General features: G+C 41.0%; 1 protein-coding gene and 1 long non-coding RNA gene across 2 annotated transcripts in view; one reads left to right on the top strand and one right to left on the bottom strand.

Moving 5' to 3' along the window:
• The window catches only part of MDFIC (MyoD family inhibitor domain containing), a 42,349-nt gene extending 40,343 nt beyond the window's left edge, over positions 1-2,006 (bottom strand). Inside the window, exons 1-2 of the mRNA XM_082239873.1 lie at positions 1,849-2,006; positions 1,356-1,529 (exon numbers count right to left, since the gene is read on the bottom strand). Of these exons, the coding sequence (XP_082095999.1) occupies positions 1,356-1,449 (94 nt within the window). The 5' untranslated portion in view covers positions 1,450-1,529; positions 1,849-2,006. The remainder of the gene's footprint in view (positions 1-1,355; positions 1,530-1,848) is intronic.
• A 196-nt stretch (positions 2,007-2,202) lies between these two features.
• Positions 2,203-27,205, top strand: part of LOC309541776 — a 126,613-nt gene continuing 101,610 nt past the window's right edge. The window contains exons 1-2 of the long non-coding RNA XR_014223919.1: positions 2,203-2,649; positions 3,803-4,484. This is a non-coding gene — a long non-coding RNA (uncharacterized lncRNA). The remainder of the gene's footprint in view (positions 2,650-3,802; positions 4,485-27,205) is intronic.

A 27,205-nucleotide genomic window follows, 5' to 3' on the forward strand; every position in this document is an offset into this window, starting at 1 on the left:
TTTCAACTTATTAAAAGGCTGCAATCAAATGTTCTTTATGAGGGTGAAAATCCCACTGATCACAGTGGGATTTACTTTAAAGTAAACCTTCCTTGGATTGGGCTGTTATTGATTTTCCCTATGAATTCTTTAGAAGTTTACTTCTGACAAAAGTTACATGGCAAGGATAGTTAAGCGCTTCTACAAGAAGAAAGGTTTGTTATTATTAACACATATTTCTAGTGTGTCAAATTCATCCCTGAGTTTAGATTGCTGCTGCAACAATATTGCCACTATACAGTTGTGGACTAGTGTAAGTATTTATTTTGGTCTTCAAATATTATTGTGCATAGTTGAGTATCATTTAAAGACAAAGTGTCAGTTCTAAATGAATAAAAACAATGAAGTGGTTAAAATACTACATATTGCCTGTAAAAAACAAACAAACTTAAATGCCTCCCATTTTATTTATAGAAAAAGGTATTCCAAAATCTAAAACACTTTAAATGTTGTTAAAACACGGAAACCTTTACAAGAAACAGTGTCACATGACCATCCTCCTACTTGAATGTGCTCACTATAAACTTGTCGCCTAGTGAATCTGGAAGGCAAATTTTCAAACAAAATTGAAAGTAAACAGCCAGCTACACACAGGAGGCTGCCTTACACTGACCAACCAGTAGTCCATCAAGCTCAAGTATTGCCTACACTGAATGGCAGCCGCTCTCCTGAGTTTCAGATAGTGGTCCCTCCCTGTCCTACCTGGAGATGCTGGGACCTTCTACATGCAAAGCATTGTACCATTGAGCTACAAACATTTTGTTGCATATCTAAGCATTTTAAAGCATATCTACTCTGGAGCAGCTGCTCAAGAGCACACTTTCAGGCTGCTTGGTAGGGAGAAGATAAAGGCCTAGCCTGAGAGCACCTGCCCCCTCCCCTCCAGTTTCAAAACTACTACTCTACAAGGCGAAAAATAAGGGTTTTGTACATATTTAGTCCGGCATTCCTCGGCCTGCTTCGGAATTTGGGAGGTGTGGCAAAAATGGCAACAAACAAAAAAAAATGCCAGGAGTGAAGAACAGCCAATGCATCTAGAGGAAAGCTCTGGAGAAGGAAGTGACACAGGGACACAAAACCCCTCATTTTGTGCCTGTATTGCAGAATAATTCCACCCACCCCCCCACACACACACTTTCCTAACAGGATGTAGGGAAGGTAAGCAAGCAAGCTGTAAGCGGCCTGGAAAAGGCAACACACCCACCCCTCCCTTTCCCAATGAACACAGCCTAATCTCAGCTGCATCATTTCAGCTGTTCAGCCGTCGCGGCTCTCTCCCCCCCCCCCCCCAGAAGAAAAACTTTCTAGCAACTTACCTCGAGGGAGCGAGATCAAAAAGCTGTTTTCAGCCGGAGCTGCGCGCTCTGGCCCTTCAGGCCCTGAAGGAAGAGGTTCTCTCGCTTGGGACATCTGCCGAGCTCTCTTCCTCCGAGTAATAAAGAGCTTAAACGCCCCTCTCCTCCTCCTCCCGACAAGGCTAACGCAAGACCCTGAAGGAAGAAACAAATGGAGAAGTCTTTCAGATGGGCTTCGAGGCGCGCATTCTCTCTCACACACACATATATATACACGTATTATCTGACTCGCTTGCAGGCAAAGGACGGGAGATGCGCCGCCGCCAAAGAGAAGCCCGAACTTTTTTTTTTTTTTTTTTTTTGCAAAGCAACCGGGTTTTTGCTAAAATGCAACATGCGCACAAACACATATACACACTCTCTCACTCTGTTGTTTATTTTTTAAACCCAAAACACCGCGCGCGAAGAAGAGGAGCCGGCCCAAAACAAAAGCAACCTCCTCCAGCGCCTTTACCTTGGCATTTCCTCTCAAGAAGTCCCGCTCTCTTCCTTCCCGGGGTGGGGAGGGAAAGGAAGGAAGGGAGGAAATAGAGGAGGAGGGGGAGAGAGAGAGAAATAACTTTAGCAGGAGCTCTTCTCCCAGGCCAGCCGCTTCCCCAACATCTCCCCTCCCGTTCCCGCCTCTTTCTTCCGCCCCCCCTTTCCTTTCCTCCGGCTGTTTGGCACCCCGCCCCCCCCACCCCCACCCACCGGGGCTAGAGGCTTAGCTCGGCCTCAGACGGAGCCTCCCGGCGCGGAAACTGGCGCCCGCTCCGGCTCGCGCCCCTCCCGCCAAAACTGGGGCCCTCGCGCTCTCGTTCTCCTTTCGCCCTCCTCCCCGCCCCCCGCCGTCATCGTTTCCTCACGAAAACCGCCTGGCTCTTCTTCTCCTCAGACTGGCAGCGCGGTACTTACTTAAAAAGACATTAAAAAAGCACACACACACGCAAACCCGAGCCTGGCCTGGTACCAAAGAACAACCAGCCTGAATATTGTTGTTGTTGTCCCTGAATGGCGTGAACATTTTTTACAAGAGGAATGCACTCCGGCGGGACCTGTTGCACCTGACGGCCTTTGGGCCTCTGATATATATCAGAACACCTATATGGCCCAGACGTGAGAAAGGTCCTCTTCAGGGCAAAACAAAAGTCCTTCTGTATACTCTACAAATGCTCTGCTTCAACACGAATCCTCTAGGCCCAGGGAAGTTTATATGGTGTCATAAGGCTCCAGCCAGGGCCAGATTTAGGTTTGATGAGGCCCTCAGCTACTGAAGGTAATGGGGCCCTTTATATGTCCAGCTGTCCTTTGTCCGCAACAAATTGTCGCTGTTTTTTGTGTTGAATATATGCTATATGGTAATTTATGGACCTAATCTGTAGGTATCTAAAGCCATTAGCGCATAACAAAATATGTATTTTATCAAAGTAATTGTTGAACTTATATACAATTAAGAAGTATATTAATAGTGAAATACAGTGGTATCTCGGGTTACATATGCTTGAGGTTACAAACTCCGCTAACCCAGAAATAGTACCTTGGGTTAGGAACTTTGCTTCAAGATGAGAACAGAAATCGTGCAGCGGTGGCGCAGCGGCAGTGGGAGGCCCCATTAGCTAAAGTGGTGCTTCAGGTTAAGAACAGTTTCAGGTTAAGAACGGACCTCCAGAACGATCTAAGTACTTAACCCGAGGTACCACTGTACAATTAAGAAGAAGTATATTTTGGGCCCCCAAGCTATAGCTTGTTTATCTTAGATGTAAATCTGGCACTGGCTCTAGTCCTAACTACACTAAATGCCATCGGATTTGATGTTTTTCTGGACTACACTTTAGGAGTACAGGTGTGTGCCCCCCATAGGAATGAACTCCTAGGGGCAGAGGGGTCTTTGCCTCTCCCCCAATAAAATATCTGAAGGGGGCCACCACCTCGCCCAAAAAGTTGATGGCCATTGCCATTCGAATTCTGTGTGTGCACCATGTCATGTGATCGATTAGGCAAGGTGGGGCTTACCGGCACCCCCACTCAATATTTTATTCCAGTTGGCACCCCTTGCCCCCCCTAGAATCATAGAAGTGTAGAGTTGGAAGGGGTTGCAAAGTTCATCTAGTCCAACACCCTGTGATGCAAGGATCTTTTACCCAACGTGGGACATTCTACTTGCACATTGCCATGTATATGTGCAATACAGGGAAATAAATAATTTGATTTAAACTGCAAAAAATGGCCCCAAAGGGACAAAAACGGAATGGCACAAAAAGAGCAGGAAAGGGGCTAGCAATCCCAGCAGCCTTTGCAGCTTTGATCCCATGCATCTGAAAGGAGGTTGGAGGGAGCAATTGTAGTTGAATTTGGTGGATTTTTGGCAGAGTTTTCAGATGATATTTCGGAGATGGCACCTAAACATAAGGCATCGTCATCTTCCTCAGGTGCCGAGAAACCCAAGAAGCAGCAAGTGCTGCTCACGCGGGAGGAGAAACTGGAAGCGCTGGGCTGTTTACAAGACTGTATGACCGTGTGTTCTGTGGCACGGAAGTAAGGCAGGAATGAGTCCAGCATATGTGCCATCAAGATACAGAAGAAGGAAATCTGGGCAGGAGTAGCAGTGAGTGCACCAACAACTGCAAAGGTCACCAGCAATGTGTGGGACAAGGTTCTGGAGAAGACAGAGAAGGCTGGAGGACATGAACTGCAAGCGTGTCCCCATTGATGGCAACACCTTGTGCCACAAAGCTCTCAGGCTGTTCGCAGCTTCAAGTCTGCTACTGGAGAGGGGAAACAGTGTGTGAAGGAGTTCTAAGCCAGCTCCGGTTGGCTACACCGCTTGAAGGGTCACTTCAGTTTGAAGAATATCCACACCACTGGTGAAGCTGCATTCACGGACAAGGAGGTTTCCCAAGCATACCCTGACCAGCTGAAAAGACAACAGCGTCAGCTGCCCATTACCCTGTTTCTCTGCAGAACACCTGTAGCAGTACCATCAGCAGCAAGTGAATCTGAGCCATGGCCAAGGACTTTGGGGTACCGGTCTACCCACCCCCTTGTCATTTCCACATCATCCAGTGATGAGGAAGACTAAGAGCCACCAGTGCCACCATTCATGCCAGTCTGGTAAGTGCTGCTGGGTTTTTTTAAGAGTTCCCAGAGGTTTACTGGGTGTTTACAGGCTTTTTTGATGGTGTTCCCCACTGTAGTTCATTTCACGTATACACGTGGTACCTGGCAACATAACCCCTGCGTAACTGGGGAGACGCCTGTACTTGTAGTAACAGACTTCACATGCAAAGTACCCCAACAGTATCCTCTGCCTTTCCTAGAAGCCTAGAATACATCACACAAATTCAAAGGTGAGGGAAATGTATTTTATTCATTATTATTGCTACCAACTTGTAGGCCTCCAGAGTTGAACCTCAGCAGTAAAATCAAATGAAGCCGCGGAAGCCCTGTCGGATATTTGGGTTCCAAAGAACGTTCGCAAACCGGAACACTCACTTCTGAGTTTGCAGCATTCAGAAGCAAAACATATGAGTACCAAGGTGTTCAGGATCCAAGTTACGACTGTATTGCTTTGGGTCCTATTTTGTTCCCCCTCCCAGACTGTCGGGGGGGGTGGGGTGGGGGGAACGTGCACAAAAGGATTAACAGCAAATGCACCAGCAGCCTCTTACCCTATGGGTTAAGCCAGGGGTTGCCAACCATCACAACTCAGCACCTGAGTATGCTATTGATATACTGTAATATGATTAAATACCTCATAGAGCAAGGCTATTTTATTATTTATTTCATATGTTTATATACAGCATACCGCTTAATACAACAGTTTCTGAAGTGGTTCACGAAAAGATAGCAAATGCTGTAAACAATGAAACTAAAAAGGCTACAGTACCAGATGGGGAATCACAGAAAAGCAAAGGCAATTCATAGCAGCACACTTTTTAAAAAATCCTAAGATTTGGCGGAATGACTCAGTAGTCAGACCACCAAGTAAGGTACCTGTAAGGTGGTTGTAAAATTGCAAAGGTATGACCTCCGTTATCCAGACCTCAGCTACCTCCCCACCCATTATTTGGGGGTCGGAAATCAACACCTAAGCTAGGAGCAGGACTATGACAACTAGTCCTGACTGCCCAATGTCACATGACTCACTAGGTTCTCTCCTATGGGTTAATCTTGGATATCTTTTTTTAAAGCCTATGTTAATACAGGATATACAGAAGCTCAGTTTTTTCATGTCTTATCTACTAAAAACATACTCAGCATACTTAGTGACACTGTGATCAACTCCCTCAGGATGGTAAGAGCAGCTTGGTTGGATCAGGCTAAATGCCTATCTAGTCCTGGCAAACTGTTTCAGTTCAGGCAGTTTAGTTCAGATACCCTACTTTTTCTGCAGCGAAGCAGGGGAGAATTATTCTATTTGATTAGTTTTTTAATGAATTTATGAATCACCTTTCACTTACGTTTCAAGGCAGTTTACAATTGACCATAATAGCAAGCTAAAATTAGAAATAAAGGCAATAGAAACAACTAAAAGGTTTTAAATCAATACAAATAAAACACCCAAGGATATATATTACAAGTCAAAACAAAACAAAAATGCATTTACTTGTTTCTGCAAAGTAAAAAATAGTGGGCACATTTCATATCTCAGTAGGGATGCATGCTGGAAGCCCTGCTCCAAATTGCTGTGGAGTGGGCTTCTGCTATCTTAGGGACTTCAAGGAGACACCCTCCTACAGAATGCAGTGACCTACTGGGAATGTAAGACAGTCTCTGCTGCAGTAAACTGGTCCTGAGCCTCACAGGGCTGATTTAAACCTTGTGGCTGCAGCATGTGTGAAGCTATAACAGTAAGATAATTAAGCCAGACTCCTCAAAACACATGTATCTGTCATGACCTGCGTGAGATTTAGACACTTATAACTGTGACTAGAGGTGAACCCTATCTTAAGAAATCACCAGAAAATGATTTTGTGGTAAGGTTTCTCACAATATGTCCCAAATACAACTTGTTCTGTTTTTCTTATTTCATGCAACTGCATTTTCAAATGTGAGGGGGGAAGTGGTATGGCAAGGCATAATTTGCATATATTTATTTATTTTCCTTACATTTATATCTCCACTTTTCGCCCCTGGTGGAAGGTAAGGCAGGCATACTTGTGTTTCTCAAGTGATCTCCCAACCAGGCATTAACCAGATCCAGACTTAATTAGTAGTAGCGGCAGAGTGGAAGCCTCATGTGCCTTCAGATCATGGCCTGCTCCATAATTTCCCCATAAAGTTGACAAATTATGAGAAAATTGAGAAAAACCTTGTCTTAAGTGTGTGGTGTTGTTGTTTTTTTAAATCTATAATTGAAGGAAGGGCTACATAATCATTTATATAATCACTTAAAACAAAAATAAATCTCTAACATTATAATCAGGGATGTTCCTATACTTTGCTTACTATGCATTTGAGTCCACTGCAAAGTGCAGTACTGGTGAGACCACCCCAGCCATCTGCCATCTTAATCTGCCCAGAGGCGTCTATACATATAAATTAGCACATGCAAATTTGTGTCATGGGCCCATGCCCCGAATCCTTTAAGTACCTAGCAATGCCTCCTGGTTTCTCATCAACACACAATCAGATTTGGTTTCAACTGACTGTACTATTGTGCTCTCAAAACTAATCTCCAGCTTTGCTAATGTACTGATCACAAGGCCTTACTTTCTCTGTTGTCTGTCTTTCAAGGGCTCTGTGAGGTCTAAATTGAGCTAGAGATTCAGACATGTATTCCATTTTGGTTTTTTAATTCCTAAGGGAGCATGTATTTCTCATTTACTGCCTTGTCCCTGCCTTGTCTGCAACTTGAAACCTTGAAAGCAAATTAGGTTTGTAACTTAATTAAGTGCCTATTTGAACTCATTCCTCCATCATGGTATGAAAAAATCTGAATACATGGCTGGATAAAGACCAACCTGGCATTTCTAAATAAATGTTGTAGTTTATTGAACCATCTATATTTCCATGATTTATACAGACAGAAGAAGAGTCTTGAGTTACTTGAGAAGTTGCTCGCTTTAGTTTAAACACTACCTGATTAAATTAGATAAAGGAAAAAAGAGGCCAGGAAACTCTGCATCTAACCCCTGGCATTTTCTCGCATCCTGTTTCCTACCTTACCCAACACTGGTGCCCACCAGCAAGCACACTGGTTCATTGGGGACCCCTTCAAACCAGTATGGGTTCTTCTTCTCTCTTCCATTGTGGTACACTGTGTGAGGAAGAGGTTTAAATATCCCCCTTTAGCTGAGGAATAGGCAGGGCCTTTTTTCGTTCCCTTCATGGCACACTGTAGATGAAACTAATCTCCCTGTCAGTTCATTTGCTCTGATAAACTGGAGGGGGGGGGAAGCAGTCTTCCCTACTGTGGCATATGGAGATTTAAACCTTTCCACACCATAGTGAGGATGCACACTGTGCCCTTCTCACTCCTCAGTTGATGTGCATGAGGAAGTAAGAAAGGTCTGATTTTAATCCGCATCTCATGGTGCTTTAAACCCCACCAAGTGTGTGGTGATAGTGTTGAAAATAACTTGTCTCTGCTGATATGCATGGCCCAGCTGAGGAGAGCAGGCTTAGCAAAAGGGGGAAGAGTCAATTGGATTGTGTCTCTGTGCTAAAGTGTGTGTGATAGAAGGGGTGTATTATTGGTCCTGCTAACATTTTGAATATTGTCTACAAGTGGTTTTTCACTGGGGTAATGAGACCCCTGGCTAAAATAGGTAACAAGTTTCATTTGCCTAATTTTGCTCTGTTAAAATAGACCGCTGAGTCCATTGCTATTATTCAGCTCTAGTACAATATATTATTCCTGCCAACCTAGCAGTTCATAAGCACGCCAAAGTGCAAGTAGATAAATAGGTACCGCTCTGGCGGGAAGGTAAATGGCATTTCCATTCGCTGCTCTGGTTCACCAGAAGCGGCTTAGTCATGCTGGCCACATGACCCGGAAGCTGTTCACCGGTTCCCTCGGCCAATAAAGCGAGATGAGCGCCGCAACCCCAGAGTCGGTCATGACTGGACCTAATGGTCAGGGGTCCCTTTACCTTTACCTTACAATATATTATGGATATGGGCAGTGGAGAAGAACTTAATGTAGCTTTTTAACTGGCCACAGCTCAGTTAAAATTAAAAATTCAGATTTAGTCCCATTAGTATAATAGCACTGGTGACTGGAATTATGCCCACAATCCTAATTTTTTTTTAACAAAAAGTTGCTGTTGTTGGCATCTGTTTTGAGAGGCAATGGAGTGTGACTGTGGTGGTGTGAAGTCAAACCACGGGACAATCACATTGCCTGCTGTGGCTGCAGAAACTGTCCTGACAGCTGCGGGCATAGGGCGTTACACAAACAACAAAAACAACAACTCATAACTGCTGCCTCTTGCATTGTTTTGCTGCATTAGCAGCACTGAAGTGATCTTTCCAGGGCACACATCTGGGCACTGTTTATGGAGGTCTTGGGCTGCCCAGGCAACAAGACCCCACCTCTTGGCCTTGCTGGTGTTGCCCAAAGGAAAGTAGAGCAATACATTTGGCAGCAGCTTGACTGTAGGAGTTGCCGGGATGAGGTGTACAAGACATCATCCAACCGTTTTAGGGACTCCCCACTGGATTTTTGTAGGGTTTACTCCTTAGCCTTTTCCTCTCTTGAAGATGCCCCTCAAGGCAGCGAGTAATAGGAAGTAAATCCTATTGAATTCACACACATCTTTATCCTGTATAGAAAGGGAAGTGATCACAGTAAAAAGCAGACAAACTGACACAACAAAAATCAGCTAGTACAGTGGTACCTCGGGTTAAGAATTTAATTCATTCTGGAGATCCGTTCTTAATCTGAAACTATTCTTAACCTGAGGTAACACTTTAGCAAATGGGGGCTTCGGCCGCCGCCGTGCAATTTCTGTTCTCATCCTGAAGCAAAGTTCTTAACCCTAGGTACTGTTTCTTGGTTAGCGGAGTCTGTAACCTGAAGCATCTGTAACCTGAAGCGTCTGCAACCTGAGGTACCACTGTACTCTAAACAAACATATTTGAAAATTCAGTAATACTAAAGAAATTAAAGGTAAAGGTACCCCTGACTGTCAGGTCCAGTCACGGACGACTCTGGGGTTGTACGCTCATCTTGTCTACAGACAGCTTCCATGGCCAGCATGACTAAGCTGCTTCTGGCGAACCAGAGCAGCGCATTGAAACGCTGTTTACCTTCCCGCCGGAGCGGTACCTATTTATCTACTTGCACTTTGATGTGCTTTCGAACTGCTAGGTTGGCAGGAGCAGGGACTGAGCAACGGGAGCTCACCTCATTTTGGGGATTTGAACCGCTGACCTTCTGATCGGCAAGCCCTAGGCTTAGTGGTTTAGACCACAGCGCCACCCGCATCCCACTAAAGAAATTACCTTGTGGCAATTAGAATATTGACACCGTAATATCTTTCCAGAAACAAACTTCAGAAGGCATGGCCTAAATCCGAGGGAGAATTCCAAGTATGAATAATGCTTAGCTATCTAAACAGCACCATCACAGATTACATACTATTTTTTATTTTTTTAAGAAAGCTCTTTAGAAACATGTTCAAAGAATTTCTGAATAACCGTTGTTTATAAGTAGATTTCCAGCAAAGTAGATTGAATAGCAACAGCATGAAATTGCTAGTGGAGGAGGAAGCATATGAGGAAAGTACCAATCACCATCAGCAAACAGTAATATCAGCAGTACAAAAAATGCTATCAGATGCACAGAGTAAACAAACTGAATAAATGGAAACAATTTTATCACACTAGTGTATTTCAATTACAGTAATTTTAGATGTTATTTGTACACATAATAGGTAAAATACAACTGGGAGGAAAAATGAGATTTTCGAGATTATGGTATTTCTTTCATTTTGGTAAGCAAGAGGTGTTTCAGCCCAGTGTCGGTTGAAATCTCTATTTTACATGCATTTGTAGAGAGTTGCAAGCACCCATAAAATTGGATTGAATTTACTCAGTGGTGTTAAGAGTAATAAAAGTGCCAGAGTCAAAGCACAACAATAATTTCTAAACAAAAGAATACCTTTCTAATCTTTCCTAAAACAGTAAATATACCTTTTTTAAAATGTTATGCAAATAGTGAATAATATACTAAAAAGGAATACTATGTAGTATATTACCCTGGACAACAGCTAAAGGGAGCCATAAACATTTAGTCAATATTATTCTTAATAGGCATTCATAGCATCAATCATAATAGTTCCTTTTGAGGTGTAACAGTGTGCTATGCATTCTGCATTATAGATTCATAATATAATATAGAATGGTCTTAGTTACATATTGTGTATTGTTCCTAATACATATTCAGAGCATATCTTGTAACAGCTCCTTTGGAGCTATTAACATGTATGCCATGAATGTGTATTAAAAGCAGACTGCGTTTGCATATTATGAGTCTATAATATTGAATCCACAGTAAAAAATACATATTATTTTAAAATGGTTACTATACATACACACAGAACCTGTTCACTCATGCTTTACCATATGCTTCTACCATTTTGAGAGGCTGAGTTTCATGCTGCCTGAGCATTTCAAAATGAGGAAGGGAATTCAATGGGACATGATTTCCTCCCTTAAAGATTTGTAAAACATTCTCTGTCTAATTTATACACATTCCCCTAACATACAAGATCTGGAACAATGAGTTTTTAAAGCTGGATTCCACAATAATATTAATTCAGGAATTTGGTGGGAAAACTTCCAGAACTTCCAAGAATCATCACTCACCACCTTCAAGCAGATTTTATGTTCTTGGATACCGATCTGTTGCCATGCTGTGGCACTCCCTGAAAACCCAATGGTGTCCACCCACTCTTGCCATCAAGCAAGACTGACTTGGCTGGGCAGGGTCAAGGAGGTATACCTGTACCTGACTGGGAACCTCAGAGTATAGGTCCACCTAATATGGATGAATATGGAGAGTTGCCATAAACTTGGTCACTTATTTCCCAGTTGGTTTAGAGAAAAGACAACAGCAGCACTGAAGGGCCAAACAAACCCCAGCACCCACTGCGCAGGGTACTGGCAGGAGTCAGGAACAGAAAGGATTGAAACAACTTTGCCCTGCCTCACACTAGCCAGAATCAGCTTTGGAAGTAACAGTGATGCTCAGCAAAAAAAAGGACCAGAAGTACCTTGTTCTGGTCCTTCCACAATTCTGTTGCATGCAAAATAAAACTTGTGCATCTCCCCAACCTGGACAAATCATCTGCCCTCTCTGTTCAGTTCACAACACTACCACGCCACTGTAAAACTTGAAATAAGCAGGGAACAAATGAAAAATCGTGATTGGTGAACAGTGAAAAGTACTTCATCTGAAAGCATTTAATAATCTTGATATCACTTCAGAGGCACTAGATGAAGTGCATTCTAAAATGAACTCATGTAATTAATGGCAACGTGCCAAAATCCCCAGAATCAAACGTTTATAAACCTGTAAGTAAATATGCTTCACTGTCTGGAGAATTAAAAGATTATAATATAGTAACTAGACTCAGAAAGGTGCCTAATGAGAAGTAATCCTACCCAACAGAATCTTCATGTTACTGGCACCACTATTTATCAGTATTACGGGGGAAGAAATCATGAACTTTTAGCATTCTCACTTTATAAAAGAAATTGTTACCATTATAGTTTAGTGGATTGGGTTATTACATTGTACAAATTCCCTCATTTCTTTCCCTTTCTGTTTCCAATATATTTTATACCTACAATTTTAAAGTATTAGTTTAAATGCTCTAAAACTTATAATTTTAAAAGAATAATTTTACTTAACATTATCTGATGTTAGGAAGCCAGAGAAGCAAAATTATGTGATGTTATATAAAATTACTGTTTTGAGGATTTATACACACACACACACACACACACACACACAGTACAATCTCTTTTTAAAAGGGTGTTATTTTCTCTTCACTCATTTTGAAATGGTTTAACTGACACCAATTTGTTCTTCCCCATAGTTCCTTGAAGCTTATGTCCACATACAGTGGTGCCTCGCAAGACGAAATTAATTCGTTCCACGAGTTTTTTCGTCTTGCGGTTTTTTCCGTCTTGCAAAGCACGGTTTCGGAAAAGTTTTGGAAAAGCTTCCAAAATCACCAAAGTCTTCAAAAACCTCAAAAAAGGCTACCACACCGCGTGCTATGAGTTGCTCCTCGAAGTCAAGTCGCAACTGTATTAACGGTTTTAAGAAAAAGGAAACAAACTTGCAAGACGTTTCCGTCTTGCGAAGCAAGCCCATAGGGAAAATCGTCTTGCGCAACTCAAAAAACCAAAAACCCTTTCGTCTTGCGAGTTTTCCGTCTTGCGAGGCATTCGTCTTGCGAGGTACCACTGTACCTGTACAATGCTGGCACCTTAGAAATTAGTTAATAATCCTTAAACAAATTACGTTGTTATTACAATTTGGTGCAATCCTCTTAGGCACAGGTCAGAACACCAAAGTCAGTTTACATGAGCTTGTGAGACTGCAACTTTGCTGCATGAGCCTAATCTGAAGCATTGGCCATGGTCAACTGATTTTCTAGTAACCATTTGGTTTGGCATTTGGAGTTCATCATTATTCCAGGATGGAAGTTGTGTCATGTTGGTTATGACAGCCGGAATATATGTGAGAACAAGGTTTTAATAACTTTAGCTCTTAAAAGAAAGTATTATTAAGTGTATAAAAAACTTCATCTGCCTTTCTTTTTTTCCGGCAGTTAGAGATTTCTCTCACCTTTATTTCCATAAGAGCAGCAGCTTCAAAGGCTGTGCCCACCTGGAAAGCAACTACTGCTTCTTTAACTGTCTGTCATTTTAACTGAGGCTGTAGAGTGGGGCTGAGGAATCTGCAACATTCCAGATGTTGTTGGACTCCATCAACCCCAGTGAGCATGGCCAATAGCCAGAGATAATGGAAATTGTATCCGAACAACATCGGGAGGGCGCTACAGGTTCCCTACTCCTGCTGTAAGTATTGCAGACGACTTCATGGGTATTGCCAAGATATGGAGATGATCTGCTTTTTCCTTAGATTTTAACTGTGAACAATTTTACCTGAAGTGCCACCTCTGGTCTTTGATGTCATTTTTTGGTGCAGCTAAGATATTTCACTTTGCAGACTTTGTATTATTCTTCTGTTTTTATTCATTCACTGTATATTTTCCCTTTTTTCTTCCACCAATCAGCTCCAGGTGGCATACACTGCTCTTCTCCATTTTTTTTGGTATCTCTTCTTTATCTATTTCCCCCCTCCCTTCTCTCTTTTCTTCTGGCCTGCCCTGCTCTCTCCCCCCCTTCTCTTAAAACTTAAGGCTAAGTTACATTCTCCTGCTTTGTTTACAAAGCATAAATATGTCCATAAATGAAGAGGAGAAACTTACAAAAAGTGATTGATCATATAAAACATTTATTATCTTCTAACTTATTGTCTTCATTTTGTCTGCCATATTAGGGGAAGCACAAAACAATAAACAAAGTTATTAATATGACAGGCCCTCATATACTTCAGAAAGAAAACAAGGAATATAAGGAAACTCATTAAAAGAAAATGAAAAATGCAATTTGCAATAAGATTTGTACTGAATATAACATTAACTCCTCCCATATATGTAGATAGGTAGATAGATAAATTAGGTCATGAAAATTGAAACTGAAAGTTTATCTCAAAATATAGCCTTGAAGTAATTTTACCTCTGATTTTTCACCTCCCCACACTGATTAGTAAGAATGAGGGTAATTCAAATTAGAAACTCAGTGCTTATAAGAGATTCCTGACAACTACAGTGGTACCTCGGGTTACATACGCTTCAGGTTACTTACGCTTCAGGTTACAGACTCTGCTAACCCAGAAATATTACCTCAGGTTAAGAACTTTGCTTCAGGATGAGAACAGAAATCGTGCAGCGGCGGTGCAGCGGCAGCATGAGGCACCATTAGCTAAAGTGGTGCTTCAGGTTAAGTACAGTTTCAGGTTATGAACGGACCTCCGGAACGAATTAAGTACTTAACCTGAGGTACCACTGTATATCGGACACGGGTGGCGCTGTGGGTAAAAGCCTCAGCGCCTAGGGCTTGCCGATCGTCAGGTCGGCGGTTCGAATCCCCGCGGCGGGGTGCGCTCCCGCTGCTCGGTCCCAGCGCCTGCCAACCTAGCAGTTCGAAAGCACCCTCGGGTGCAAGTAGATAAATAGGTACCGCTTACCAGCGGGAAGGTAAACGGCGTTCCGTGTGCTGTGCTGGCTCGCCAGATGCAGCTTTGTCACGCTGGCCACGTGACCCGGAAGTGTCTCCAGACAGCGCTGGCCCCCGGCCTCTTGAGTGAGATGGGCGCACAAACCCCAGAGTCTGTCAAGACTGGCCCATTCGGGCAGGGGTACCTTTACCTTTACCTTTACCACTGTATATATACATGTATGTATGTATGTATGTATGTATGTATCAGGATGAAGCCTTTGAAACTTTGAGGGGTGAAAGGGGTGTGTGTGTGTGTGTGTGTGTGTGTGTGTGTGTGTATCTTTTTTTAATAAAAGAGTTACTTTTAAGACCCTGGTTCAACCATAGCACTAATGTCTTATAAATCCAAAAACATAAAGAACCCAAAGGATTGTGAGAAAAACCTTGCAGCTGTCATAAATGGAAGTCATAATCTCTTTTTCTCTGAAACATTTTATGAGAAGAAACTAGGCAGTGGACTGTTCTGATGATACTAAAAGGACTGGTCATTATTATTAGCATTCTCTGAGGACAAAAGATGATTCTAATCAATATATGTAATATTCTGTAGAAAGGAATGTGGGCAGTAGGCACACACATATAGAGCCAGCATGGTGTGATAGGGAGTCCTGGGTTCAAATCTCTTACTCCATGAAATTCACTGATTGTGAAAATAAAATGGAGGGGAGAGAATATAGCAGGTTTCTTGGGATAAAGGTGTATTACTAATAAGTAGTAATGCATTCAGGTCTCGAATGAAAATGTGCCGTCAGTTGAGTAGTCTTTTCTGTTTTGCCTTAATTTTGTGAATACTGTAGAACCTGGGAGAATGGCTCTTGAACACCGTGGGATTTGCTTTTGAATAGACATGTGTAGAATTGCACTTGGCTATTCACTTTTTCAAGGGTTTAAACTATTTGTTTTATTGGTTTATGATGACATTCTTCAGTAATTTGGGAGCATAAATGATTGTTATGGGGAACACATGGCTGTATATTCCTAAAAAGGTCTATATGGACATCCAGTTATAGGTATACTCGCCTTCAAGTACTGCCATATTGATGAAGAAAAGTGTGAATCTGTTATGCATTTTCAAATATAATAGAACATATTTTATCAGTTAGAATAACAAATGAGACTTGTAGCATCAAGACAGTGACTTCAAAAGAAAAACAGCGAGGAAATTGAAGCTCTTGCAGTGCTTGCCTGTTTCTCACAGGCATCTGATCAGCCACTATGAGGCTGTGTTCACATTACCATCTTACAACACAGTTTTTTTTTATTTTCTCAATTCAGATTGAAGCTGGTTTGGGGGAAAACACATGAAAAGGCAGTATTTCATGAGAAACAAGAGGATAGGTATGGATTATGGTTTATGCTATGTGTATACCACTTCCCAAACCAGTGGTGGGAGCGCACCAGTGGGCAGAGTAAAGAGGAATGTGCGCACAGTCTGGGAACAGGATACTGGACTTCCCTCATCTAGAATGCTGTATTGCTTATTGAAGTGAAAGGTTCTGCTATTGTATGTACCTCAAAAGACAATACAGGGAATTCTATTTGGATTCACTTGAAAATTGTGCATTAGTGGGGAGAAAGAAGTTATGAATGACTCATGCTTTCTGTTTTATTATGTTTCCAGGCATTGCTGCCTAGTTCCAAATCAGTTCAAATAAAATACACATTTCTGTTTTGAAAAATATATCAATCACCATAAGCCTCCAGAATAAGCTGAGAGTATGCATGTGTGTGATTGTATATACAGTGGTACCTTGGTTCTCGAACTTAATCAATTCTGGGAGTACGTTCAACACCTGAAACTGTTCGAAAACCAAGGCACGGCTTCCGATTGGCTTCAGGAGCTTCCTGCACTCAAGCAGAAGCTGCGTCAGATGTTCAGCTTCCAAAAAAAGTTTGCAAACTGGAACACTTCCAGGTTTGTGGCGTTTGGGAGCCGATTTGTTTGACAACTAAGCTGTTCGAGAACCAAGGTAGCACTGTATGTATGCGTATGTGTGGGTATGTAAATGTGTGAGTGTATATGTGTGTGTGTACGTGTACACACACAGAGACATTGCCATTGCATCTGGCTCATTTTTCTTATGATCCACCAGAGTTCATATAAAATGTGTAATATCTCTAAAACTTTGATTAAGGGATAATGCTCATGGTGGAGAGAAATATATGAGGCAATTTATGGCGTTCGAGAGTGATTAAATGCTGAAGTAGAGCTCAGACATTTGGTAATTGCAGAAGCTGTTTATTGCTCAAATATTCCAGCCCCATGAACATTAATGCCTGTGAAACAACAAGGCAGAAGCAAGATTCACAAACAAAATGAAGAATATCTCATTTTCTCAGTATATTTGGGGGGGGGGATTAAATATACAGCTGTTTGCTGACTTATCCCACTAATTTTTACTTAGAAAAGCTTAGACAAAACCTTTCTCAAAGAGCTTTAGTCCTTCTGGTTTCAAGATGATGCAAAGTTTGTATTATTTGTGTATTATTCAGCATGTATATAGTGATTTCCAAATTATATGTTAATCAACTCTTCCATTTATATGCTGGCTGTTTGCTGTAATAAACATTGATTGATTGATTGATTGATTGATTGACTCTTCCATTTATCTATTAAGAACAGTTCAAAAATCTCACGGTGGCAAGCGTGGCTTTTGAAAGTTCTCCAAAAATATAAAAAAATTAGGCAATAGCTCTAGATTTGTAGGAAGTATCGAACCACAATCCCCCACCATGATAATGCAACAATTGCTTTGGATGTTGAGAGACTTGTGCTTCAGCCAAAAAACCAACAATAGCATGTCCTTCTGAAATGACAATATGTCAAAATATGTGCCTTAATTGTTGGTTCTAAGATGAGAAAAATACTCAAGCAATTTGTTTGCAAAGTAGATGACAACCTATCACAGTAAACAGAGGATGGCTCACTCTCCTGGTTGAAATAGTTGAGATTCAGTAGGGCACTTCACAGAAATAAATAGTGAAAGAGAAAACAAAATAGTGAAAGAGAATCCAATCAGGATTCTACGCAAAAGGGAAGGATACAGACAACTAACAAGTGTCCTGAAGAGAAATACAATACAGTATAAATGGGAATTCCCGGAAGGGATTTCCTTTTTTTACAAGAACAAAAGGTTCAAATTGACAGACATACAAGAAGTGGAAAAGTTTCTGAGAAGATATGAAAAGGATCTTGGAAAAGAAGAAGAAAGACTTAGAGGAGGAGAGATGGGCATAGAAGAGAGGAGGGGAAGAGGGGGAAAAGAGGCTTAGGGGACGGAGAGGAGGGGAAGAGAGGCGGAGGAAGAAGCAGAAGAGGTGGAATCGGGGGCGGAGGAGGAGGGGGGAGACGAGAAAACCATTGGAAATAGAAGTACTAGAATTTAAATCAGAAATTAGGATAAAGCGTACGTTAGTTAAATATTGAAATGACTCTTAAGTTGCTGTCTTGGAATGTGAACGGTCTCAATGAAAAGTCTAAGAGGAATAAATTTGAGAAAATTGTAAAGAAAAAAAATATTGATGTGATTTGTTGCCAAGAAACACGTCGCCAAAAAAACACAAACATATTTTAATAAATAAAAAGTTGGGAATAGAGTTTATCAATTCAGATTCTAAGAAAAAAAGAGGGGTAGTAATTTATGTGAAGGAGAAATTAGAACCAAAATTAGTATGCAAGGACGAGGAAGGAAGAATCCTAGGAGTACAAATTAACTATCAGGGAGAAAAACTCGATGTGGTAACGGTCTATGCGCCTAATACAAACAAAACAGAGTTTTTTAAAGAAATTGGAACAAGCTTTACTGGATCTAGAGAATAATAAACTGGTTTTACTTGGAGATCTAAATGGAGTGCCAACACCAGAATTAGACAGAAGCTCGAAAAGGAAGAATTTAAATCAAGGGAAACTTCCAAGATCATTTAATGACCTCGAGGAAAATTTAGATTTAATAGACATATGGAGACATAAAAACCCCACGATAAAACAATTCATCCACTTTTCAGAGCCACATCAGAGTTGGAGCAGGCTGGATCAGATTTGGATCTCAAGAGAATTAACAGTAAGAGTGTTGAAAGGCGAGATACAACCCAGAACACTATCTGACCATAGTTCAATAATGTTACATCTAAAATGGGAGACCCAGGGTATATATAGATGGAGAATGAACGATTATTTACTTGAAAAAGAGGAAGTGATTGAAAAGGCTAAAACCACCTTGAAAGATTACTTTGATCTAAACATTAATAAAGAAACAAATATGGATATAGTCTGGGATGCTAGTAAGGCAGTGCTAAGAGGTTTTTTGATACAACAAAATAGTTATAGAAAAAAAGGTGAGAGAACAAAAAAAAGAAGAGTTAATTACCCTACTAAGAGAATGTGAAAAGAACCTGATAGAGAAACCGAATGATGAAAGTAATAAGCAATTGTATAAGATGTTACAAACACAATATTCAATATTAATAAATCAAGAGGTGGAATGGGGAATTAAGTTAATGAAACAAAAAATTTTCGAGTCTGCAAACAAAACTGGAAAATTCCTGGTGTGGCAATTAAGAAAAAGGAAAAAACAAAATGTGATCAATAAAGTAAAAGTAGAAGAACAAGTCCTGGAGTATCCTAATGAAATAAAAAAGAGCTTCCTTAAATTCTATGAAAATTTATATAAAAGAGAAGAAGAAGATGTAATAGAAATAGGAAAATATCTAGAAGAAAACAGAATCAACAGTATATCGGAGGAGGAAAGAAATCTATTAAATAAACCCATAAGAGTAGAGGAAATTCAGGAGGCGATAAAGAAGATGAAACTGGGGAAAGCTCCGGGGCCAGATGGCTTATCGGCCAAGTATTACAAAGTCCTAGAAGAACTTTTAACACCGGTGCTTTGTGAAGTAATGAATGAGATTTTAAGAGGAGGAAGATTACCAGTGTCTTGGAAAGAAGCATACATCACGCTAATACCGAAACCTGACTCGGATAAACTTAATATTAAGAACTTCAGACCGATCTCATTATTAAATAATGATTATAAGATCTTTGCAGATGTAATGGCGAGTTGACTTAAAAAGTGCTTAGTCAAGCTCATTCATAATGATCAAGCTGGTTTTCTACCTAATAGGCAAATAAAAGACAACATAAGACATATAATAAACCTTATTGAATATTTAGAATGCAAAAATGAAATTCCCGCGGAATTAATGTTCATTGATGCCGAAAAGGCTTTTGACAATGTATCCTGACATTTTCTAATAAAATGTTCGGAAATGACAGGGATAGAGGGCACATTCCTGGAAGGAATAAAGGCAATTTATTCACAACAAAGTGCTAAATTAATTATTAATAACAACTTAACAGAATCCTTTGAAATTTCAAAGGGTACAAGACAGGGGTGCCCTCTGTCACCTCTTTTGTTTATTATGGTGTTAGAAATAATCACAAATAAGATAAGGAAAACTTCAGAGATACGCGGAATAAGAATTGGAGTGAAAGAATATAAACTGAAAGCATATGCCGATGATCTTATGTTGTCGCTGGCAGATCCAAAAAAAAGTGTCGGTAAAGTATTAGATCTGCTAGAAGAATTTGGAAAGTTATTCGGCTTTAAATTAAATAGAACAAGAACTAAAATGATGACTAAAAATATGAAAGAAGAGGTAAAAAAACCATATTGAATTACAGACTGGGATCAAAGCAACTAAAAAAGTAAAATACCTCGGAATATGGCTAACGATGAAGAACATAAATCTAATGGAAGACAATTACACAAACACATGGAAAGAAATAAGGAAGGACCTGGATACCTGGAACAGAATAAACTCTCCTGGTCGGGAAGAATGGCGGCAGTTAAGATGAGTTTATTACCGAAATTGCTGTTCTTATTTCAAAATATACCGATAATTAGGGGAACCTCAGTATTTAAAGATTGGCAGAAAGTACTCTCTAAATTTATTTGGCAAGGAAAACGGCCAAGAATTAGATTCAAATTACTCACAGATCAAAGAGATAGGGGAGGATTTGCGGTTCCAAATTTGAAGCTGTATTATGAAGCCTCGTGCCTTTGCTGGGTTAAAGATTGGATTGTCATCAAAAACACAGATCTGTTAGATTTAGAAGGATTCAATATAAGATTTGGTTGGTACGCTTATCTGTGGCGTAATAAGGAAAAGGTCCACAAAGGATTTTCCAATCATATTATTAGAGGGCCACTGTTGGAAGTATGGGAGAGAAACAAAAAATTATTGGGAAAAAATACCCCTTGGTGGTTATCACCCATTGATATCTTAACAATAAAAAAACAAACATTGAAGGAGAAAGATAGACTTACGAAGATTTGCTAATAAAAACAGAAAATGGATGGAAGATTAGGCCATATGAAGAGATAAAGAATAAACTGACAGGTTGGATCCAATTTCACCAAATTAATGCTATGTGGACTGAAGATAAAAAGAATGGGATGAATGAAAAAAAATCCAGATTCCAGGTAGAAATATTAGAAAATAAATCAAAACTCCTATCAAAAATGTACAGCCAGTTGCTTGAATGGGATACCAAAGATGAAGAAATAAAGGAAGTAATGGTGAAATGGGCGATAGACTGGATACAATATAGAGTTTGATAAGTGGAAGAAACTCTGGAATAAAGGTATGAAATTCTCGGCATGTACAGCACTTAGAGAGAACATGGATAAAATGATGTACAGGTGGTACATCACGCCTGTAAAATTAGAAAAAATGTGCAAAACTGGAGACAAATTATGCTGGAAATGTAAGAACAAGGAAGGCAATTTTTATCACATGTGGTGGTCGTGTGAGGCAATTAGAAAGTTTTGGGAATCTATTTACAATGAACTAAAAAAAATTTAAATATACCTTCACAAAAAACCCCGAGGCTTTCCTTCTGGGGATAATTGGAGAAGAAATTAAAAAGGAAGACCAAACACTTTTCCAATATGCAACAGTGGCCGCTAGAACACTAATAGCACAAAATTGGAAGACATCAAAAATCCCAACCATAAACGAGTGGCAATCTAAATTATTTGATTATATAGAATTGGCAAAAATGACACAGAAAATAAGAAACCAAAAAGGTACAAAGTTTAATAATGAATGGAATAAATTTATGACATATATTGAAACAGATGTAAAAAAATTAAAAATCACAGTAGGCCCGATATAATGCTTGCGACATAAAGAGTTTTAAGAAAGCGAAACTGCAGATAGAAAACTTCTTGTAACATATTCTGAAACCGAGTTGAAGGGAAGTCAAGTATGTTGTGTGATTTAGTTATTTAGTTATTGTAAGTTTAAATTGTTGGTGTCTTATGTAATGTTTTTCTTTTTTTGTTGTTATTTTTCTGTGTTTGTCTTTTTTGCTGTTTTAATGTATGGTGTTGTATAATGAATTGAAACTAATAAAAAAAGAAAGAAAACAAAGATTTTTATGTCATGGCAAGGTCTTTTCAAAGTGTTCCACTAGCCCAGATTCAGTGTAAGTTGAACACTACATGCACTCTCTCTTCACCCACCCACAGTACACCATAAACCAGAAAGTCTAAGGCAACAAAACAACGAGCTAGAAATTTGTTGCAGCTGGGTTGCAATATTATATACTTAAGGTGAAGTCTGTCATGTTTCCCCAAGGACATTGCAAATCAGCTTCTTTCTCTTGGGGTGGGTGGGGGTAGCAACACACTTTCACTGATGCACAAGGCTGACAGCTCCTTTTACAGTCATGTGTGCCACATAAAACACGTAGCAATGCTGCTGAGCCTTCTCGATACCTCTTGAAGCAATCAACCTATTAAAGGGAAAGAAAAGGCTTATTGGGCTGCTTCTGCACTGTGCATTTAGTATCCTCTGTCTGTGTTTAAAGAGGTGGATTTTCTTAATGCTAAAGCCTGAGAAAGTCCAAAAAGGACACCCAATTAGAAAGGTATTGACTTATCCCAACAAAAGCCAAAGAAAAGAGATCAAGGAGCACAACAAAAGATCTATTCATTCATGATGGTTTGCCTCTGGAACTATACCAGCATATATATATATAGTACATCCCATTAGTTGGGAAGTATTTTCTACACAGTAATTCTCTGGCCATGTTTGACCACAGCAAGCTCTTCTCAAACTACACACAATATGGTTCATGTGATTAAAAGCAGCTGCCAACCACATACACAGCCAGTGGAAGAGTGAAGGATAGATGTGTTTTGTGAACAAAGATGTCTGACCTGAAATGGATATTGACAACTGGTCAGTTCCTCCCATGCCATTCCTAAAAGAGAAGAGGGCAAACTACAATTTCCTTCAATAGAGCCTCTGTGTGTGTGTGTGTGTGTGTGCGCGCGCGCGCACGCAAGATAGAGCGAGGGAGGGGAGAGAGGGGGAATATATATCTGTAAAGACTGACAAAGCTATATAGCTGAAGGGAGGCATGCTCAGACCTTGCCACTGCCCTGGAGGCTTGGTTCCACTGGGACCAAGATACTCCCTACCTCCAGGGAAGAACATCACAGCAAGGGAGGAAATCAGCGTGGCTCCATCCATCAGCCAGTGGAGAAGCAACTACTCAAATGCTTGCTTGCTTCTCTTCTCTTGCCGTTCCTTTTCCTTTTGTATCATGTCTATTAGAGCAGAGACTTTTATCTTAGGGGGGAAATGCTTCCTAAGTGTTTAATAATAATAATAATAATAATAATAATAATAATAATAATAAGTAGTAGTAGTAGTAGTGGTGGTGGTGGTGGTGGTAATAGCAATCGTTGTTGTTGGCATCTGTCTCACTGATGTGGTCCAAAGGTAAGCAGAGAAATATGTTTGGTACCAGCTTGGCTGCAGGAGTTGCCAGAAGGAGGTGTACAAGGCACCATCCATCTCAGGGACTCCACTCTGGATTTGTGTAGGGTTTACTCCTTAGCCTTCTCTTCTCCCAAAGATATCCCGCAAGGAAGTGGAGCTTTAGGATTAGCATTTTCCTTTTCCCAGGGCAGAGGGCCATCTCGGTAGTGGCGCCCGCCCTCTGGAATGGACATACTCCCATCAGATGTCAAGGAAATAAATAAGTATCTGACTTTTAGATGACATCTGGGGAAATTTTTAATGTCTGATGTGCTACAATTTTTAATATATGCTGTAAGCTGCCAACAGGCGCTGGGGAAACCCAGCCAGATGGGTGGTGAATAAATATTATTATTAATTATTATTATTATTAGGGCTACCACCCCAGGTTGACGAGCCCTTTGCCCCTCTCTTCCCTCTACAACATGTGCAGAAATCGCCTTCTTAACCATTGGACCCACTGTTGGTCTCATCTGCTCAATTCACCAGAGCCTGTCTTCACATGCGGGGGAAGTGTGAGACCCATCAGCTACCTTCCCTTGGTTTAGCCAGCCAGTTGAAGCTGTTCCCGGGGTGTGGCCCCACACTGACAGCATCTAGGGGCCACAGGTGAGAGCTGTGTGCAGGGTGGGGACCAAAGGTGGACAAACTATCCCAGAAGGATCTCAGCATGTCCCCCACCAAAGGTACTACCCCTCCTCTACCACCCCACACACCCCAGTAGCAATAGCAGTAGCAATCATAATTGTAATTGTAATAATAAAACTGTCATCTTCAGCAGTTGACAGTTACAAAAATCGAACTGCAGAGCCTATCTACCAGTCTGTTGAAAGTTCCTGTGTGAGTGCCTGGAGGCGGTTGGAAGATGGATGGCGGCTAACAGATTGAGGTTGAATCCTGACAAGACAGAAGTACTGTTTTGGGGGGACAGAAGGCGGGCAAGTGTGGAGGACTCCCTGGTTCTGAATGGGGTAACTGTGCCCCTGAAGGACCAGGTGCGCGGCCTGGGAGTCATTTTGAACTCGCAGCTGTCCATGGAGATGCAGGTCAATTCTGTGTCCAGGGCAGCTGTTTACCAGCTCCATTGGTACGCAGGCTGAGACCCTATCTGCCTGCGGACTTGTCTTGCCAGAGTGGTACATGCTCTAGTCTAATCTTGCCAGAGTGGTGCATGCTCTAGTCTAATCTCTCGCTTGGATTACTGCAATGCACTCTATGTGGGGCTACCTTTGAAGGTGACCCGGAAACTATAACTAATCCAGAATGCAGCAGCTAGACTGGTGACTGGGAGCGGCCACCGAGACCACATAACACCAGTCTTAAAAGACCTATATTGGCTCCCAGTACGTTTCCGGACACAATTCAAAGTGTTGGTGCTGACCTTTAAAGCCCTAAAAAGCCTCGGTCCAATATACCTGAAGGAGCGTCTCCACCCCCATCATTCTGCCCAGACACTGAGGTTCAGCGCCAAGGGCCTTCTGGCGGTTCCCTCGCCGCAAATAGCCAAGTTACAGGGAACCAGTTAAAGGGCCTTTTTGGTAGTGGCACTGCCCTGTGGAATGCCCTCCCACCAGATGTCAAAGAGAAGAACATCTACCAGACTTTTAGAAGACATCTGAAGGCAGCCCTGTTTAAGGAAGCTTTTAATGTTTGATGCACCATTGTATTTTATTATTTTGTTGGAAGCTGCCCAGTCTGAATGTAGATAAAGTCTTGCTTACATTTGTAAGTTATCATGGGGACCTTTTTCTTCTAAACAGCAGGATAAAATGCCTAATAATCGATGATGATAATGATAAAAAATTAATAATGACAATTTAATCACCTGAAACAGCATTATTGTGCCATTATTTTGCAAAAAATAACACACTGCAAGCTATGTACCATTTTTCACAATTTTCATCATTTATACACAACAACAGGGGCTGTTCAATCGTCTGTGAGAAATTAACAATTTTCATAAAGGCTTAGATGCAATCTCACTTTTGTAACTCTTACCAGTTAATATGTTTTTTTTATAATACTGGTATGTCACCCAGAGTCCCTTTTGATACAATAAGCACATTGTTCCCAGGGTCTTCCTGTATAATTAAAAGTGCAGGTCTTATTTTAGGCTTAAATCAGCAGATGCAGTTTCATAGAAATGTTTCATAATTTACCTGAAAATTAAGTGGTGGTTTCATCGCTGGATTCAAAGAAAAATATTTGTTCCTTTTGATATATGCGCAACGCTTTTATGGCAATATGTACTAGACCAAATCGGAATACATAGCAATGGTGCTGTGATATATAACGGAGGTGAATGAATTCAGTTTAGGGCCAGTTCACAATGTGGTGGTTCCATTGAATTCCTCAGACAGGAGTGTTTGCGTTGGCCGGAACAAAGGAAGTTGTGTGTGCGCCAGAAATATGCATGTACCAACTACATACAATTGCTCCAGCTGGAGTGACTCCAAAAAGGACTGTTGTAATAAGTATCAATCATATGAAACTAAATATTTCCAGTCTACTTACTACTTTCTTCATGTGAATGCAAGCAAATCAGATCCCAAGGACACTTATGTGTAGAAAATTTAGCTGCTCTGCTAACCCTTAGTAGACTCAAGTCATTTTGGAGGTTGTGTTGATGCATCACTCTGAAAGACCAGCTGAAGTTCAGATTAACAGAGCTGTACACAGTGGGTACCTCCAGACACTCTTGCAGGAGGCATTTCAGGGCATATCAGAACATTCGGGTTGTGCTGCTCAAGTGGATTAAAGCACAAATCCACTTTTTAAATGAATCAGACTTAGAAAGTGACCAGGAAATGCATTGAAAAGTGTAGAATGAATGAATGACTAACAGGAAAACATGTGAACACCTGTAAGCAAATCAGGATGAATGTGCGATGAGTGCTCATTGTTTTATAATCACACTGCAAAAACATCAGAATGATTGTTCGGTAAAGACCAGACACAGTGTAACCACTATGTAAGTGTGTTAGCTAATCAGGATGAATGCTCAATAACCAGGTCATCTTGTAGGGCCCTGTGTTTTGTGATGCTGTGCAGTAATGGCATATGGATTTAGCATCATTGTGGCTGTAATTATGCACCCAGTCATGTCTGATTAGACCCACTGAATTCAAAATAAGTGCACAGATGTAAAAGTTGGTGTTTGTGCAGTGCATAGTTAAACTATAGGACAAATCCATAGAGGGGAGGGCTATTGATGACTACTAGCCCATGATGTTTATGCTCTGCCTCTACAGTTGGAGGCAGTAAAAGTTCTGAATGCCAGCTGCTGGAAACCACAGGAGAGAGTGTTTGTATGCTCGAATCCTGCTTGCGGGTTTCCCACAGGCATCTGGCTGGCCAACGTGAGACCAGGATGCTGAACTAGATGGGCTATTGACTTGATCCAGCAGGCTCTTCTTATTTTATTGTGTTCTTACATATTCAGCCTGTTACCCTGAAACAAGAGCCCCACTCCATCATGGACATCCTGCATAGAATTGTTCTCTAACCCAGCAGAGATGTCCAGTGAAAGGCCTTTACATGTTACAGACATTTAATAGGTTTCAGGGAAGGGAAACAGAACCAACATTAGGCCCTTGTGTCCAATCCCAGGGTTGTGAATTTGCAGTTCCTAGCATCGGTTCAGACAGTAGGAAAGGAAGTTTGCTATGGTTTGAGAGACAGCTGTGTGCCCAATA

Source organism: Podarcis vaucheri (genome assembly GCF_965113315.1).
Source record: "Podarcis vaucheri genome assembly, chromosome: 10".
Lineage (NCBI taxonomy): Eukaryota > Metazoa > Chordata > Lepidosauria > Squamata > Lacertidae > Podarcis > Podarcis vaucheri.